This window comes from Sceloporus occidentalis, unplaced genomic scaffold (genome assembly GCF_023333645.1).
Source record: "Sceloporus occidentalis isolate IW3139 unplaced genomic scaffold, rSceOcc1.0.p SCAF_2, whole genome shotgun sequence".
Lineage (NCBI taxonomy): Eukaryota > Metazoa > Chordata > Lepidosauria > Squamata > Phrynosomatidae > Sceloporus > Sceloporus occidentalis.
The window spans coordinates 78,343,535-78,361,385 of record NW_028316982.1 but is presented as its reverse complement, the minus strand read 5'-3'; the positions used below and the strand labels follow the sequence as shown (position 1 = coordinate 78,361,385).

At 43.8% G+C, this 17,851-nt stretch overlaps 2 protein-coding genes and 1 long non-coding RNA gene across 3 annotated transcripts in view; all 3 read right to left on the bottom strand.

Moving 5' to 3' along the window:
* Positions 1-17,851, bottom strand: part of LOC149318586 (scavenger receptor cysteine-rich domain-containing protein DMBT1-like) — a 247,983-nt gene that overhangs the window by 59,129 nt on the left and 171,003 nt on the right. The gene's annotated exons all lie outside the window — the stretch shown is intronic.
* On the bottom strand, positions 1,967-11,238 carry LOC149318589 (uncharacterized). Its single transcript, XR_016280069.1, has 5 exons — positions 11,187-11,238; positions 9,348-9,392; positions 8,735-8,779; positions 8,261-8,305; positions 1,967-2,479 (listed from the first exon to the last, which is right to left on the bottom strand). It is a non-coding gene; the product is annotated as an uncharacterized LOC149318589 (long non-coding RNA).
* Positions 11,843-17,851, bottom strand: part of CATSPER4 (cation channel sperm associated 4) — a 29,924-nt gene continuing 23,915 nt past the window's right edge. The window contains exons 11-14 of the mRNA XM_089513228.1: positions 17,656-17,818; positions 16,144-16,218; positions 15,327-15,362; positions 11,843-11,914 (exon numbers count right to left, since the gene is read on the bottom strand). Of these exons, the coding sequence (XP_089369354.1) occupies positions 11,843-11,914; positions 15,327-15,362; positions 16,144-16,218; positions 17,656-17,818 (346 nt within the window). The remainder of the gene's footprint in view (positions 11,915-15,326; positions 15,363-16,143; positions 16,219-17,655; positions 17,819-17,851) is intronic.

Sequence of the window (17,851 nt, the reverse complement as noted above, 5' to 3'; positions counted from 1 at the left end):
CACATTTAGGCACATCTGGCAGAAGCAGGCTTCTCTGCCCCTTCATCCCTGCAGCAGCCCTGAAAACATGATACAGAAGATATATTGGAGAGATCATCTACAACCAAGGTGCATCTACATTGTAGACATCACTATAACTGCCATGCATCCATCCTACAGAATCCTGGGGTTTGTTATTTTATGAGACACCAGCACTCTTGTGCAGAGAAGGCTAGTCTTTGTAAAATATCCCAGGATTCCATAGGATGGAGCTCAGGCACTTAAAGTGATGTAAAACTGCATCATTTCTACAGTGCAGATGCACTCTGAGTAAAGGCATATTTCATGAGCAAAGCCCTTTTGCCCACAGATGTAAATCCTAGTCCAAAGCTGCATTCTGTGGAATCCTGGGGTTGGCAGTCTGGACAGGCAGTAGAGCAACCTGGCTGAGAATTTTAGATACCCTTGACTAAACTGCAAGTCCTGTTTGATGGATCTTAAAAAACAGGATGTTGCCTTGATTCAGCAGACCTGAGCTTAGCGCACAGCAAAATAAACCGATTTACCATTCCCACATTCCAGCCAAATTCAGGCTTCTTGCTGGTTTAATCACATGGCTTTTACCCCAAAACTGCCATCTGGGTACAGCCAAACTCCAATACTGGTTCCTAAACTAGCTTCAGAAGCCATTTTTCAAAGTCAGGGGCTTTCCGACTTTGAAAAATGGCCACCAAAGTGAGTTCAGGGAGCAGTATTAGAGCCAGGCTGTACCCAGATGGTGGTTTTGGTAAAAAGCCATGTGATAAAACCAGGGGGGGGGGAGCCCAAATTTGACTGGAATCTGGGAGCAATAAATCGGTTTATTTTGCTGTGCACTAAGCTCTTATATTTTTTGACTATCCGTACTTGCTATGGATTGGTCATGACTGTTCTTGTTGGGGCTGTACAGATGGGCAGTGGGATACGGCCCCTTTTTGTTCCACATTGGGGCTGAGGCAATCGCATGCCATAGTCTCTGCAGGTAGCAAAAAGAAGCTGCGAAAAGCAACTTCTTTTCTGCTCCCTGGAAGGGCGTCATAGTTGCAGTGGGGCAGCATGATGATGCCCCTTCCACTGTGCTATTTGGGCACTGTGCTAGAGTAGTGCCATGAAGGGTACATGGCATAATGGTGTAATGGGGGTGGGGTCATGGCATTGAGCTTGTGGATGCTATGCTGTGACTCCACCCACAGATGGCACAAAGTGTTGGACTGTATCCTCCCATTGTCTTTATTTATACCACCCTAAATTAATCATAAAGAAAGAACTCTTGCCACCTTGTGCTATTCCATGAACTTTACAACAACTTGAGAGTAAAGAAGCTAAAGACCTTTTTCAGAAAAATATGTGGTAAAAAGTCTCTAATTTATGGTTGAATCTGCACTGCAGAAATAATAAAGTTTGATATGGATATAACTGCCAAGGCTCCATGCTGTGGAATGTAGGGATTTGTAGTTTGTTGTGGCATCAGCACTCTCTGACAGAGAAATATTTCACAAAACTACAGATTCCATAATTCCATAGCATTGTGGCATAATTCCATAGCATTGAGACATCAAACTGCCTTAATTCTACAGTGCAGGTTCAGTCTAAGACACTGAGGTTAAAATGTTCTGGGGTTATTTATTTGGAATTTAAATAAACAGTGTTACCTGATGCATATTTACTACATCTTCGTAAATACTTCTTTTAGAGATTTTTTAAAGAACAAGGAGGACTGTTATTCTGTGCAATGAGTAAAAAGATATAGGCTTACTTTAGAGACATGATGCATTATTTTTGGTGTCAAAATAATTCTTGGGAATTTAAAAACTCAGGAGCCGTGAGCCACAAAGGAATAATTTCTCAGAATGACTGTTCAAAGTGTAAGGGAGCCTTTGCAATAAAATAACATACTCATGAACAAATAAAATGGCACAGTATAAATCAATTGCTATTGTGTCTGGCATTGTGAGATGAAGCAATCTTTTAATCATGAAATAGCATAAATGAGTTGAACTCATTTAATATTTTAAATATACCAACAATTTTTCCATGTTACATTTAGGGCCATGCCATGGCAAGTTCAGCCATCTTGCAACACCCTAATGCCAGCAGTGAATCTACATTGGCTCAGTAGTACATGGAGCATTAAAGAAAGCAGTGTCAAAATAATGAGCTAACCAAAAGGGAATAGTAACAGCTGTGTTTTTTCTGGCTGAGTTGGAATGGAAAACAAGAGATTTTAATTCTCTGTTGAGAGGATTTCCCCAGAGTAACTGATTACATTTATTGAATGCATTTCTGTGGAATGATCCATACAGCATTTATCAAGCTATCAAATAGCAAATACTATATTATCTTATCTTTTGCAGCTAAAACACTGAAAACTGATCATAATCACTGAAAACCATGCTTCTTATAATCCAGGTGGCAAATTTCTTGTATTTCAATCTTCCTCTTTGGCCAGGACATGGGGTTCCTATCAGGTGAGAACAAATCTACTATTAGTGAAGATAATACATATATTTGTTGAGATTTAGAAGTGTATAGCAACATAATGCTATATAGAGTCCATCCTATAACCACCATAGTCATAGTGGGTGCTATGACAGAACCTTTTAGTCAGTAGACAAAACATATGACTTGAGATAAGATTAAACTATTTCATGGATCATCCAAGTTACCCTGGTTACAGTTACAGAGAGGCATATGCAGGGATGTGGTGTGGGTGTTATAGACGCCACCCAAAAATGGTGGTAGAGAATGTACTATAGTTTATCCTACTGTCTTGAAAAATCTCTGTAACATTTCAATCAACTGTACATGGTGGTGGTATGGAGATTTTCCATATGCTCTGGCTAATCTAGGATGGATATTTACACATCAGCAAAAAAGAGGCTATGTAGCACAAAAAATGCAAATTTACATCCTTTTTATGTACCAGTTTATATGCATAGATATGAATAAATATTTTTTTTTAATATACAGTTGCCGCTTCAGCTCTGTGTGGGTGCATTTCTGGGAAACAACCTTCCCCTCTAGATTTTTGGAAACATAACCAAGACTGTGGGGGACACAGGAAGTGGGTTTAGCTATTTGTTCACATTTTTAAAAATTATATACAACTTGAACTCTAGAAAATGGATGTGTTGGATATTGTTCAATATCCAGCAGAGTAGCAATCTATCCCAGGGTACCTCTGCTGGACATCTGTGCAATGAGGTTAGAAGGACAGGGAGCTCCTGGGCACCATCCAGCTACAGTCATGCAAACCAGAAAAATGAATCTATGCTTTCCTCCTATATCTCCTGATTGACCATGACAGGTGCATTCTGATATCAACATGTTTCCTGTCACTGAATTTCAATACAGGCAATACAGGCATACTCCAAACTTCAACAACTCTTTTTTCCTTTACTTTCTTTTCTTTTCTTTTCTTTTTCCACTTTCCCTTTCAACAGATCTAAATTATAACCATGTACTGTACTTTGAACCCCTGGTTTGCTCTTTCAACTGCTACATTCCCCTCCCCTGTCAAACTGATATACTGTTGTTTTTCTCTCAGTGAACTTGGCACCATCTAGTGATCAGTCTTGCCTTTGCAAGCTAAAAAAGAAAAGACAGGGGACTCAAACAGATGGGGTAAAAGGAGCAGCCAGAGGCTCTTCTCGTGCCAATCGCTGCGGGACATGGCAAACACACATCCAGACTCCCACCATGGTCCCAAGCTGGCCACCAAAAACTAGTGGGTTTTGTCTACTCCTTTTTGGCCTGGCTCTTTCGAGTTGGGGTGGGCTTGGCATGCCTTACAGCTTCATTTGGTGCATGCATTTTGTTAAAATCATGCCTCCAATGCAGCCCCAAGGCAGACCTTTTGGCCCATCTGTTTCAGGCCTGGGTTCCACTATCAACCTCAAGCTTTGGGTGATACGCCAGCTGCGACCCTTCCTGGAGCCAGGTGACCTAGACACAGTGGTACATGTGCTGGTAACCTCTCGACTGGACTTCTGCAACATGCTCTACATAGGGCTACTCTAGTGCCAAGTTCGGAAACTTCAATTGGTACAAAATATGGCAGCCAGATTGGTCGCAGGTACATCTAGAACCGACCATATAACATCTGCCTTGAAATCCCTTCACTTGCTGCCAATTAGTTTCAGGACACGGTACAAGGTGTTAGTTATCACCTTTAAAGCCTTACGTGGCCTGGGTCCAGACTATTTGTGGGAGTGCTTTCTTCCACACAATCCTCCCTGCACATTAAGGTTCTTTGGGAAGAATTTGCTATAGCCTAAAAAGACCAGACTGGCTGTGGTACCCCAGAGGGCCTTCTCATCCGCCACTCCTAGGCTATGGAATGACCTGCCAGAGAAGATCTGTCACATTACCACCTTAGCAGCCTTTAAAAAGGCTGTTAAAATGGATCTCTTCTGGCAGGCCTTGCCAGATTAGCCTCCTCCTTTATTTGTCTTACTGTCTTGATATAGATAGCCTCTGTCTACCCCGTAAACACAGATGCTCTCGCTCTAATTTTCTACCTTAATTTTAGCTTATACTTTAAGCCAGAATTGTAAGTTATTTCATTTTGTTCTGTTTTTTATGACTGGGATGTGGGTTAGAGTAGGGGATTATTTTTAAACAATTATGAGAACACTTCCATGATGTAAATGGAAGTGTTCCCCTTTAATAGCGCCATCCGCGATCAAACCAGGAGGCTCCTGTTGCAGTTTGGTGACATTGGGGCGATGGGAGCAGAGCGGGAAGTAAGTAGTGTGATAAACTCCATTGTCTCTCATTCTCTCCTGCTGGGCCCTGGCTGGAAGACCTCTCTGCCGGTCTCTCGATCTGCTTCCCTTCAGGGCCTGGCAGGTCTTTCCCGGGGCTCCCCTTCTGCCTCCCTGCTTCTGTCTGCCCCTGTCCCGGCGGCTGGAGGCTTCGTCGGTGTCGCAGGGTCTCCGCGGGGCAAGGATGGCTATGGATTGGGGCGAGGAGGCACCCGATGGCCGCCCGGCCTTTCCCCGCTCCCTCCTTTTTCACCTTCTCCCTCCTCCTCCTCCTCTATGCTAGCTCTTTTTGTAAGCACCAAAAGACGTGCTGCGAAATTCGGATTTCCCGTGGAAAACCCCACGCTCCCATTGGTCCACTCAGATTTGCAAATCGCAGAGGTTCAGGTCTTAAAGGGGAAGGTCGCCAGGCGCAACGTTCCAATGGTCCTCCACCGCTCTCTTCCCCCCGCCCCTCGGGGTCCAAAGGCAGGGCTATGCAAATGAGCCCCCGCCTTTCCTGCATGGGGTTTAGAGCTGCTTAAAGAAGCGGTGGCTTTTTGTTGCCTGGCAGACCTAGAGAGCCAACCTTGGGGATGATGGGCCTTGTTTCTTGGTCACCACTAAAACCTATTGGTTGACCTTGGGCGGGTCACACTCTCTCAGCCTCAGGATGGCAAAGGCACACCCAAAGAAACTTGGGCCTCATTCCCACTGGCGGTTTTTAACTGGAAGGACCTGGGAAGATTCGGTTTCTGCCCCTCCGAATGCCTCTGGAAGCAAGTGCCCACTACAAATGCCTCAATCGGGGTATTTAGCCCCAGAAGCCATTGCAGCTCTTTAAACTGGTTTGAAAGGAAGAGTCATCTGCTGTCAATCAAATTAGTTCCGCTTTCGTAAAAGGTGACGTTTCTTGCAGCCATTGGCTAAGCAGATGAGGGCTTCCCCCCTCCTTTTTAAAAAAATTCTGGCCGGCAAGGTACGCAGATGCCGTCAGATTTAAAAATCTCCAGTGTGTGTCTTGTCAGTAGCAAAAGCAAAAGCATTCAATTAGTATCGATTTGCCAAATTGAAAGGGAAACATTTGTAACATTGGCATCATAGCATTCGCATTTTAAACAAATAATTCCAGGAGCAAGAGGAAATGAAAGGGAAATCTCAGGCATTGTAGCCTCCTGTCACCCCAGTTCCCCTTTTTGGCAGCTTGTCACCCTTTTGTCTCCTGTGTGTGTGCATGTATTGTGTGCCTTCAGGTTGTGAGCTTCCCTCCCCGCTTTAACTCTTCTGGCTCTTTGTTATGGAATTCTGGGAGTTGTTTGCTTGCTTTTGTGTGGTGCTCCAAATGGAGGAGCTTTTGTGAGTTCCCTCCTGGAACAGATGCCTCCTCTCCCTCTCTCTCTGTGCCCTGGTCCCCTCCTTCCCTTCCTTCTCTCTTTTCTTTCTGTTTTGCCCTCCTCATTCACTCCCTTCTCGCTGCTTATCCCTCCCTCCCTCCTTCTCTCTTCCTCTTTCTGTGTTTTCCTTCCCTCTCTCTTTCTTTCCCTCCTTTCCTCTTTTCTCCCTTGTCCCACCTTCCCTCCATTTTTCCTTCCTTCCTTCCCTCCCTCCTTCTTTTCCCCCTCACTCTCTCTCTCTCTCTCTCTCTCACACACACACACCCCTTCCCTCACTGCAGTCGCTTGCCTGCCTGCCTCCCTGCCTTGGGGGCCAAGGGTCCTTGGCTCCTGGGGGGTCTCTCCCAGCCCATCCTGCCCCCTGTGCATTCCTCCTCCTCCTCCTCCTCTACTCTTCCTCGGATGTGGAGGAAGCAGGGAGAGGAGGAAGAAGAGGAACAGGAAAAGGAAGAGAAGGAAGAAGAGCAGGAGGACAAGGAGGAGGAGGAAAGGGAGAAAGAGGCCACGGGGGTGGCATTGGCAGAGGAAGAGGAGGAGGAGGGAGAAAGAGAATGAAGAAGAGCGGAGAAGAGGAAGAGGAAAAAAGGAAGGCAAGCAGTGATAGGAGGGGGAGAGGGGGAATAAGAGGAGGATGCGCATAATCTTTCATTACTCCCAACAACAAAAAAAAGGGGGGGGGGAAGCGGCTTGCCAAAAGCTGGCAGGAGAGGGGAGGGAATGCCCTGCCCTGGGCCTGCCCCCTGAGCTTAATCCCTCCCTGAACTTGATCCGATCATGATCGGGGACAAGTTCATATTTGGCAGAACCTGGGGTTTTTCAGAAAAGATAGATTTTACCCCGAATCTGGATACCCCGCTCTAAGGGGCATTTCCTGGTGTATACCTCGAAATGGATTGTGACAGAATCGGGCCCAATATGAACTTCATGTGAAAATTTCGAATACTGAACTGGGTTAAAAGGTAGTGTGAATGGGCCCTTGGGCTGCATCCACACTGGAGAAATAACCCGGTTTGGCCTCACTTTAACTCTTTGTCTGGCTCAAGGCTATGGAATCTTGGGAGTTGGAGTTTGTTGTGGTGCCCAGAGTGCGGCGGATCTAAAACATGTAATTAATGTATTTAATATTGACACACTGGCTGTGGCTTCTGGATAAAAGTGCTATTGGTGAATGAAATATCAGCTTGGAGAAGGAACAAGTTCCACTGCTTAAATGGATCTATAAGATCCATTCCCTAAATTTCTTCTTTATTTAGTCAAATCTTCTTTATGCTCCCTTTATAGCATTAGCTGTTCACTCACAAAAATGACAGCACTGCCCTCCCCTGGTTGCAGAAAGCTGAAGCAATCAACACCTTTGTCTAGCAAGTCCTCATAAGTTTCACCCTATAAAAACTCGGGATTTTTGGACCTTCTCTGAGCTGAGCTGAGCTTGCGCTGTCACCAGGTTGCACATTGGTCCACACCAGTTTGAACTCTGCTCTTAGCTCCCGCAGCCCTCTTCCCCCGCTCCTGCGGCCGTGATTCACTGTCCATCCAAGCTTCATCAGACTTCCCAGAAAAGACTTCTAGTGGTGCCTCTCTTTCTCAAACCTATCTCCCGAACTTACCCATCCCCTGCTGTAGCATTGAATGTGTGTGTGTGTGTTCCCCATTTGCTGTGTGGCTGTTCCTGTGCTAATAAACGTTAGTCTTTTAATTGGACCTAGTTGGTATCAGTGTCTCTTTCTCTTGGGGCTTGCTGGCGATCTCTGGTATACACTATTGGGACCCAATTCTGGCACGTGGTGTTGTTAGGGCCACCTCTTGGCTATATTTGAGCTAATTAAAATTCCCCTAATTTGATCCTTCCTAACAGAAGGGAGGATTTTAAAAGCCTAAAAGGCACATGTGGGCATTTTTAGGGCTAAGCCTCTTCTCCTAAGAAGGGGAAATATTCTTCAAACCATGGCAACTTCTTGCCAGCCATTCCCATGCTCAGTTAAAACAACAACCCTAAGGTGCCTTGTCCATAACTGAACATTAAACAGCATAATTCAGAATCAAGCAAGGAAATGGTCCCAAGGTGTAGAGCATCAGTCTTATGTCATCTCCAGTAAAAGTTACCTTGCTCTCTCGACGCTTTTGTTTTCTCTCTGAATGTCCTCCTCCCTATAAAGTGGAGAAGCAAAGAAGAAAATATAACAGGAGTAAGAAAACAAAATGCAGGGTCTTCCTACCAGATGGGTGGCCACAAAGCGATGAACTGGGCAGAGCAACTGTGAACATGATGACAGCTCTAGTAAACAGTGGATTAGTTCAAATCTGTGTCTCTACACCAATTAAATCCCAGATTTCAGCTGACTGCAACTGAGGTAGGACACCTCAGGCACATGCCTCTGCTCCTAAGGAGGGAAAATCCTCCTCAAACACTGGAAACATTTTGACACCCCATTCTCATGCTCACTTGTGGTCATCAAAGGATGCTTTTTAAAAAGCACCAACCCTAAGGTGCCCTTAAATAGCATAATTCAGACTCTGGCAAGGAAGTGGTCCCAAGGTGCAGAGCATTAGTCTTATGTTATCTCTAATACAAGTTACCTTGCTCTCCCGATGCTTTTTCTTCCTCTCTCTATGTCCTCCTCCCTACAGAGTAGTGAAACAAAGAAGAAAATATGACAGGAGTGAGAAAACATAGTGCCATTCCACTACATTTATTAAAATTCAAAGGAAAGTTCCAGCTTGAAATATAAATAAATTAATTCAATTAATACAAACAGTTGGTTTTGTTCTTTTACATAAAATGTAAAAGAAGATTTTTACAATGTTTTGCTAATTGTGTTACTATTGATTATTGCTGCTTTTGTTAACTAGTACCCCAGGGAGAAAGTGACTAGCCCACCCTGCTCTTTCCTCCATGTTGAGTTTCTGAACCAAAGTAAATATTAAAAATTGCTGTCCTCTCCATTTGCAGGATGAGGCACACTAAAATCTGTTTAACCACCTCATTCCAACTGTATGAGTAGCTCTCCTTGTGACTGAAAATTTAGTCCTATTTTTACTCACTCCTAAGTATGCTCAACTAATTTCAATGGGACTTACTCTCAAGTATCTAGGATTGAAGCCTAAAACAGTTTAAAATCACTATTTGGTACTCAGGTGGAAGAACTGAAAAGGAGCCAACTTTATGTCACTATTAGTATATGTATCTTACCAAACTCTCTGGATGCCTTTGGGCCTTCTCTGAATCTTCTTCTCCCTAAGTGACAGAAAAACAGAACAGAAAATCCAAATCTGAGTAAGCAAAGATGCTGCCATTGCTCTACCAGTTCCTGAGATTTCACGAAGAAGGAACTGCTAAAAGCACAATCACAAACACTTTCATGGAAGAAGAAAAATAGAAAACATCTGATAAAGCCAGTGTGGCCGCACAATAAACTCAGAGAAGTTAACTTCTTTTTAAAAAGTGCATGTATAAGAATGGAAGGAAGGGTGAATCCCAAGGATCAGAGGACATCAGAAATAGCAGAGATTGGCCTTTTCCCCATATGAATCACCTTGATGCTGGTCTTTGACCGTAATAAAGAATGCAATACATATGAATCACCTACCGAACCTCATGGTGTGTGAAATTATGGGAAACAATAACTTTACAAACTTTTTTTCTGATTCCTGACTCAATCTCTGTATTGTAGCAAACTAAAAAAATGACCGGTGGTAGACACTTCTTACCAAGTTTACCCAACATTTCTGGGTGCTGTCTTTAACTTTCGAGATGGAGGAAGGAGAAGCAAAGAAGAAAACACAAACCCATGAAGGGGAGGGGCATGCAGTAAAAAAAAAAAAAATACCTGTTCTGAGTCTTTAGATTAACAAAATCCTTTGAATTTTTAACAGGCTTTCAACTAATTCAGAAATTAGAAAAATGACTGTTTTTGGACTACTGGGCCATCTTGGTTGGAGGATTCTAGATGTTGTAGGTCAAAAGTAACTCTTCCAAGATAAAGCTTGCAACATGTAATTGTGCATTTTGGTTGGCCCCATAAAGGAATCGTGGGCGGGTTACAGACCGCCCGTTTGGGGCGGCGTGCAACCACCCCTTTCCCCGCTGTATTGGGGCCTCAGCTGCCAGACCGGCAGCCTCTGAGGCCCCGATCCGCCGCTTTCCAGGCTGCGGGGAAGCTGCAAAAGGCCGCTTCCCCCCAGCCTGGAAAGGGGTGTCCTTGAGGCTTCAAGCCCCAAGGACACCCAGCGATGGCGGGGAGGAGGAGAAAGGGGCCGCTCTTCTCTGCGTCGCTGGCACAGCCGTCTGAAGGCTGCACCCAGCGACGCAAACCCAGAAGGAGCTCCGAAATGGAGCTCCTTCTGGGGTTGCAGAAAGGGCGCCCTAGGCGCCCTGGGGTGGCCCCAATATGTCACAAATGCGCCGTCGCGTTTGGAGGCGGCGTGGTCATGACGTAGTGATGGCGGCGGCCGTGTGGAACAGCCGCCGCCATTTTCTACGCACAGAGCGCATACTAGGGTTAGGGGTGTGTGGAAGCACCACCCCTTCCTAACCCTAGTACGCGCTCCGCGCGTACTTTCTGGCGGTCTGTAACCCGCCATTGTTTGGATTTATTGGATTTGCTATATGGACAACATGGCTACCCCTAGATGTTCCTCCAAGATCTGTAAGTGACAATGATGAGTTCACCCACATTGACCCTTTGAGCCCTGGCTCCAGTACAAAAAGGAAAAGTATCTACTGAAAGGAAACTTTGGGTCTGTACAGACAGGCCAAAATAAATCTGCTTTGGGTCACTTTGGAGGTATCCTGTTTAAATGACACACGCATCTTAAGAGGCCAGAAGCTGCGCCAAAGCTGTGCTCCAGTCCTCAGGACTGGAGAGCGGCTTTGGCACAGTTTCCGGCCTCTTAGGATGCATACATCATTTAAACAGTATACCTCCAAAGTGACCCAAAGCAGATTTATTTTGGCCTGTCTGTATGGGCCCTTAGAGTGTGGCTATTAAATATGTTACATCTTCTGAAATATATGCCTCCAGCATCTTACCAAACTCTGTCTATGATGACGTTGGGTCATTTCTGGAGATGTTTCTGCTGGCTAGGAAAAGAAAAGATAAAACATAACATGTATTTACAAATAAACACTTCTCTGATTCTTCATGTGCAATGTAGAGGAAAGATATGGAATAGGAAAGGAATATTTAACAGTGGGATATACGTGTCACAATTAACAACGGACTTGCTTCACTGGACATTGCTGAACAGAGGTTGGATTGTCATCTGTCAGGGATGTTTGGATTTCCAGCATCAGCAAGGGGATGGATTAGATGAACTTTGGGACCCCTTATGATCCTACAATTCTACAATTCTAACACTTAAGAGGTTTTTAGATGATTTAAACTTTTGTATTTGCATTTTAATGCTTGTATCATTTTTAACTTGTACTGTTTTAAATTTTTGTTAGCTGTCTTGAGTCCCTATATTGGGAGAAAGGCAGGATATAAATAAATAAATAAATAGTAACAACTCTTTTGAATTTTTATTGTAATATATTTTTTTAATGTTTTGTATCTGTGTGTCGCCTTGGGTCCCTTCTGGGAGAAAGGTGGCATACAAAAAATTAATCAACCAATCAATCCCCTGCGCTGTTCCATGATACTCATAAACATGCTTCGAAAGCATTTCAAGGGGCTAATAATAATACTATGAGATATGCCTCTCGAGTCTTACCATGTTGTCCTGAGGTTTCTGGCTCTCGTCCATAGATCCTGCTGTCTAGAGAGTCAAGAATCAATGAAGAAAATATAGATGTGAGTACAAAAATGTGTGTATATGGAAAGGAAATCTTTTCCAGACAGACAGACTGCAGAGGTGGATCTGGGTCTGCAATGGAGCTGAAGCCACTGCTTTCTGTCTGTCCTGAAATATTTGTTGGCATCTTCATCTGATCTAGGGCCTGTGACTGCTGGACTGTCCTTTCCAAACTGACACCCCTCAGGTGTGTTTGGCTTCATTTCCAGCCATTGAACAATAATGTTGTTACTATTATTATACTGTATTTATTTGAACATGTTGGCTGGGGATGAAGGGTTTGTCATTCCACACAACTACTAGATTGAGGAAAGTGGCCGCAGAACATAGGAAACTATGGAAGAAAGTATAGAGAAGGTACCATTCTTATCTCTGGATCACATTGTGCCCCAGAACACAATTTTGAAAAGTTACTTTTTAAAACTACAACTCCCAGGAGATCCCTAATCAGCATGGGAAATAACCAGGTTACCTGGGGTATTTGTGGAGTTGTAGTCCATAAAAGTAGAGAGCCAGTGTTTGAGTGTCGGACTAGCACCATGGGGATAAGAGTTCAAATCTCTGCTCAACCATAGAAAACCACTGGGTTACCACGGGCAAGCCATTCACTCTCAGCCTCACAGGAAGGCCATGGCAAATTGCCTCTGAAAAATGATGCCAAGAAAACCCTGTGATAGGGTTGCCTAATTGCCGCTACAATTAGGAAACAACTTGAAGGCACGCAACAACAATCCACAAAAGTAACATTTCCACTCTCTGCCCTCTCTATTGAACTGGGGTTGGAATTGTGTGACCTTCCAGAGGTCATTGGACTCAGCATTCATCACTGGAAATTCTGTCTAGGTTTGCAACAGCATTTGGAGGGTTGCACGATTCCCACCCCTGCAATGAACAATAGAAACATATTTCCAATCTCCATCTCTTTCTGCATTTTTCCCCAAAAAGAGAGACTTTAGCTAAGAAAGACTCTAAAGCTGGTGCTTCCCAATCCAAGCACTCATCTTGTCGGCATCTTCATCTGATCTTCATCTGATCTCTGCCATTGCCCCCTTCACACACTGTTGCATGCTCCTTGCCTCCAATAAGATCCTTTGGAGTGGATTCCCATGCCATGCCTACAAGCTTTTAAGACCAGTAAGGAAAAGGGAAGATTCCTCCTGTTCTCCACTACACCTTCCTGATGCTTGCCACCAATAGTGTATTATCAACTGGCATGCTATTCCTCTTACACATCTACATGGGGTGAGTAAGGCTGGCATCAGGAACTGGCATCAATTGAGCACCCGCTGAGTCTCACTCAGCCAAACCCCTGGAACGGTTTGGTCCTCCCACTCCTCTGCGTAACTATCAATATGCTAATTTGTCCTTTGCAACTGCAATGAAAGGAGCAGGGAGAAGAAGCAATAGCCTCCATAGAATCATAGAATCATAGAATCGTAGAGTTGGAAGAGACCACAAGGGCCATCCAGTCCAACCCCCTGCCATGCAGGAAATCACAATCAAAGCATCCCCGACAGATGGCCATCCAGCCTCTGTTTGAAGACCTCTAAGGAAGGAGACTCCACTACACTTTGAGGGAGTTTGTTCCACTGTCAAATAGCCCTTACTGTCAGGAAGTTCTTCCTAATGTTGAGGTGGAATCTCTTTTCCTGCAGCTTGCATCCATTGCTCCGGGTCCTAGTCTCTGGAGCAGCAGAAAACAAGCTTGCTCCCTCCTCAATATGACATCCCTTCAAATATTTAAGCAGGGCTATCATATCACCTCTTAACCTTCTCTTCTCCAGGCTAAACATCCCCAGCTCCCTAAGTCGTTCCTCATAGGGCATGGTTTCCAGACCTTTCACCATTTTAATCGCTCTCCTTTGGACACGCTCCAGTTTCTCAATGTCCTTTTTTAATTGTGGTGCCCAGAACTGGACACAGTATTCAAGGTGGGGCCTGACCAAAGCAGAATAGAGTGGCACTATTACTTCCCTGGATCTAGACACTATACTTCTATTGATGCAGCCTAAAATCGCATTGGCCTTTTTAGCTGCCACATCACACTGTTGACTCATGTTCAATTTATGGTCTACTTGGACTCCTAGATCCCTTTCACACATAGTTTCATTCAGCCAGGTGTCCCCCATCTTATATCTGTGCTTTTCATTTTTCCGCCCTAAGTGCAGTATTTTACATTTCTCCGTGTTGAATTTCATTTTGTTAGCTTTGGCCCAGTTTTCTAGTCTGTTCAGGTCATTTTGAATCTTGATCCTGTCCTCTGGAGTATTAGCTACTCCTCCTATTTTGGTGTCATCTGCAAATTTGATAAGTATTCCCCCAATTTTGTCCTCCAAGTCATTGATAAATGTAATGTAATTGATCATCCTAACTAGTGTACAGCCATTGAATCAATGGGATTTATGTACATGTTGCCTCACAATTTAACAATTGAATCAGTGGGCCGACTTTAATTGAGACTATCAGAATTCAGGCCTTTATTGACCCCTCCGCCCTGCACTGCATTGGGTCTACAATAGTGCCTAGAAGAGACACATTTTGGACTACAACTCCCAAAATCCCCTAGCCACACTTCTACCAAGCTGTGGCATAGAGCGAGGGTTGATTAAAGAAGCAGCAGTGTGAGGGAGAAAGAGCAAGGCCACCCGGGAAATACCTGGAAAATACCTTGCTCAAAAACTTCCCTACATTTGAAGATTGGACTAGATGTGGAGTTCACCAGAATATATATATATATATATATATATATATATATATATATATATATATATATTCATTTCTGTGAAAATGGAGATATTAAAAGCACTTTACCAAGCACGAAAAATCCCCATTTTGCACGGGATTTCCCCATGTGATAAACCCCTAAGATGATATTAGCAAGAACCGTATAAAAGATTATTATTAAAAATCAACCAAACCCCCTAGGAAAATCTGGGGTCAAAAAGTCTCAGGGGGTAAAACTGATCAGGCTGGATGCTAGGCAAACAGCCCTGGGAGAGCCACTCCACAATTGGAATGCCATTTGCAGCTCATGTCTCAATAGTCTTTTAGGGTGGACTAGTATAATTAAAGGGTTAATATAGTTAAGGGATTCCATACTGAAGGTTAAGGAACCAGTTTCATTCCAAGGAATGTGGTGGGTGGGGGTAACAGGAAAAATGTTGGACCCCAAAATATCAGAATATTCTAATTTAAAACATTTAGCAACAAAGAATTAGAGAAAGTAATCTCTTGGAATGGGGGAAAACAATGAAATATGGAAATCATCAAAAAGCAATGCCACTGAGAAAGAATGTAGTTTTCTAGGAAAGTCCAGAGGCAGAGGGCCAGGTTTCCCCAGCTCTGCCATATTGACTCCATACTGTCAAGTCCTTACCACGTTGTGTTGGTGAGACCTTTCTACTGTTTCTTGCTGTATAGGGGAAAGAGAGAAAAGCTCAATGTCAGACTATAGACTTTATCACACAGTTCTTGTTCTCGCAGTGTTACTGAAAGGAAATGCATTCATACCATTTTGGGAGCACTCTGTATTGCACTTTTGTTCCATTGCATGATCAGGTTGTTGCTGGCCCTAACTCTACCTCCCTGGCCTATACCCTACCCAATATGCCTTTCATTGTTCGTGTGTGTGTTGGGGTGTGTTTTTAAAACACAATTCCAGAGTTGTGTTAATGTTAACAACAACAATAATAGAAAGTAATACAATAACAAAAAAACCCAGCTGTTATGGAACAGTGAAAGGGTAGAGAGGAGAAGACACTGAAACCATGTGACCATGCAGTCACAGGATAATATACCACAGGATAATATACCACACCTGTGGACTAGTGATATACCAGAGCAATTGGGAGCCTATTGATGGGTTTTTCCTGTTAATGGTAAGGTGTGAGCTAACAACAATTGGAAGACAAGGCAGTGTTGAGAGGGAGATGGCTATTGCCAGATCAACTTTTATGACAGCTTAAAAGCTGCATGTGATAAAGCCCTACGCACCTCAAGAGATGTGTTGAGCGATCCACAACACTCCACCTTCTTGACCTTTGATGATCAAGACAAGATGAGGCCTTGTGAGAAGACCATTCAGCTGAGCAAACAGCAAAGCAGTCTTGTAACCACATCTACAGATCTCAGAGTGCCTGACTGTATTTGAATTAAACCTGAAGTATACAAGTCACTGTGCTACATAGCATTACCAAGGACTGCCGCCGTGCTCTCAGAGCTGCTGTTTTGACTGCTCCCTTCTGGTATTCTGTTTCAATTACACTGGACTGGTAAAGAAAGATAGTAAAAGGAAAGACAACATTAGGGCTACTGCAAGACACTTTGCTGTCTCAAACAAAGGATTTTTAATTACTGTATGAACTGTTTTTTTAATTATGTCTCATGTCAAATGTTTTTTTAAAGCAGAAAGATGATTAATAAATACTATCAACAAAGCAACCAACCCATCTTCATTGCAATAACATTGGATCTTACTACAACACTGGTAAAAAGGACAGGTCACCCACCACATCTGAGTAGTAGTATAATTTGGATCAGGCTGGGAGACATACATAGGTCTGTCTTCTAGTATAATGCAACGTCTTGAGGACAGAGCTGGGTAGGGCTCAGGAGGAACAGCCAGGAGCTATCTCTATCATCTGCACATCAACTACCATAGGTGGGTGTCTTACTCTGCTTTATAGTAGGGCTGGCTCTGCACAATGTTTGGGGGAGGAAGCCAGGAACCATGTGTGTGCTGCTATAGGCTGGGGTGATGGAAGCATGGATCAAGATGTTTCTGGGTTGCAGAAGATGCACATATACACGTGAATGATCTTTTGTATTAAAAACAGAGGAGTGTGTTCAGTGAGCCAAATCAGTTATGAAGGTGAAACAAGAACTTGGCATTGGCAGGGCAGGATTTCTGAGCCCTGTTATAACTTGAAAAGAGCTGACATGTGTTTGAAAAATGTGGCCTCTATGTGGTCCCTAGGCTGCAAATGTGTGCATTTTGGTATATATAGTCAAAGAGTGGGAAACTGCGACCTTCCAGATGCTTTTGGACTGCATCCTTCACAACTGGCTATGTGGCCACCAGCCCAACAATCTGCTACTCACAGTGGCCAATTTGATGCCTGGGTTAATCAGTGGGGGAATTCCCTTTCTTGCCATTCTACCCAAATAATTGGTCCCTTGCAACACACTGCCTCTTGAATACACATATCTTAGTGTATCCCTTATTTTGACACCAATGGTGATCTCCTTCTCTAAACCTGGTGCTTATACAACTACACCAGCTGCACAACTGGCCTAATGGGAAAAGCAAGTAGCCATAGGTTGTAAAGCTAGATGAGTGGTTTTCAACCTTTGGTCCTCCAGGACTTCTGTTTCCAGAAAAATTAGGTAGCATGGCTCATAGTCAAGGAATGTGTGAACCAGACCAAAACATCTGGAGAACCCAAGACTTGAAGACCAATGAAAGTTATATTAACTAACGGCAGTGAACTAGAGTGGCCACCTTCAACCTGGTATCCTCCAGATGTGTTGCACTATAACTCTTTTCATCCCTGAGCCAAAAGAGCTGCTTGCCATGCAGGCTCAGTTGGTGTGTGAGAGAAGAGGTGTCATAGTCTATTTGGAGGGTATCAGGTTGAGAAAGGCTGGACTGTAGTGTTACTGACTTATGACACCACTTGATAACTTGTTAGATGATACAACTATACCTTATCCAGGCTCATCAGGGCAGTTATAACATCACCAGGCTTCCCTTGCATGACATCAGTTGCAAGCACAGTTTCTGAAATGGTGGCCCCACGGATATTGCGTAGAACAATCTCTTGTTCCTGCTCTATATTGAATCTGATGGACCTGACCTCCTCAATTATTCTGTAAGGATCAAAATCAAAAAGAAAAAAATCT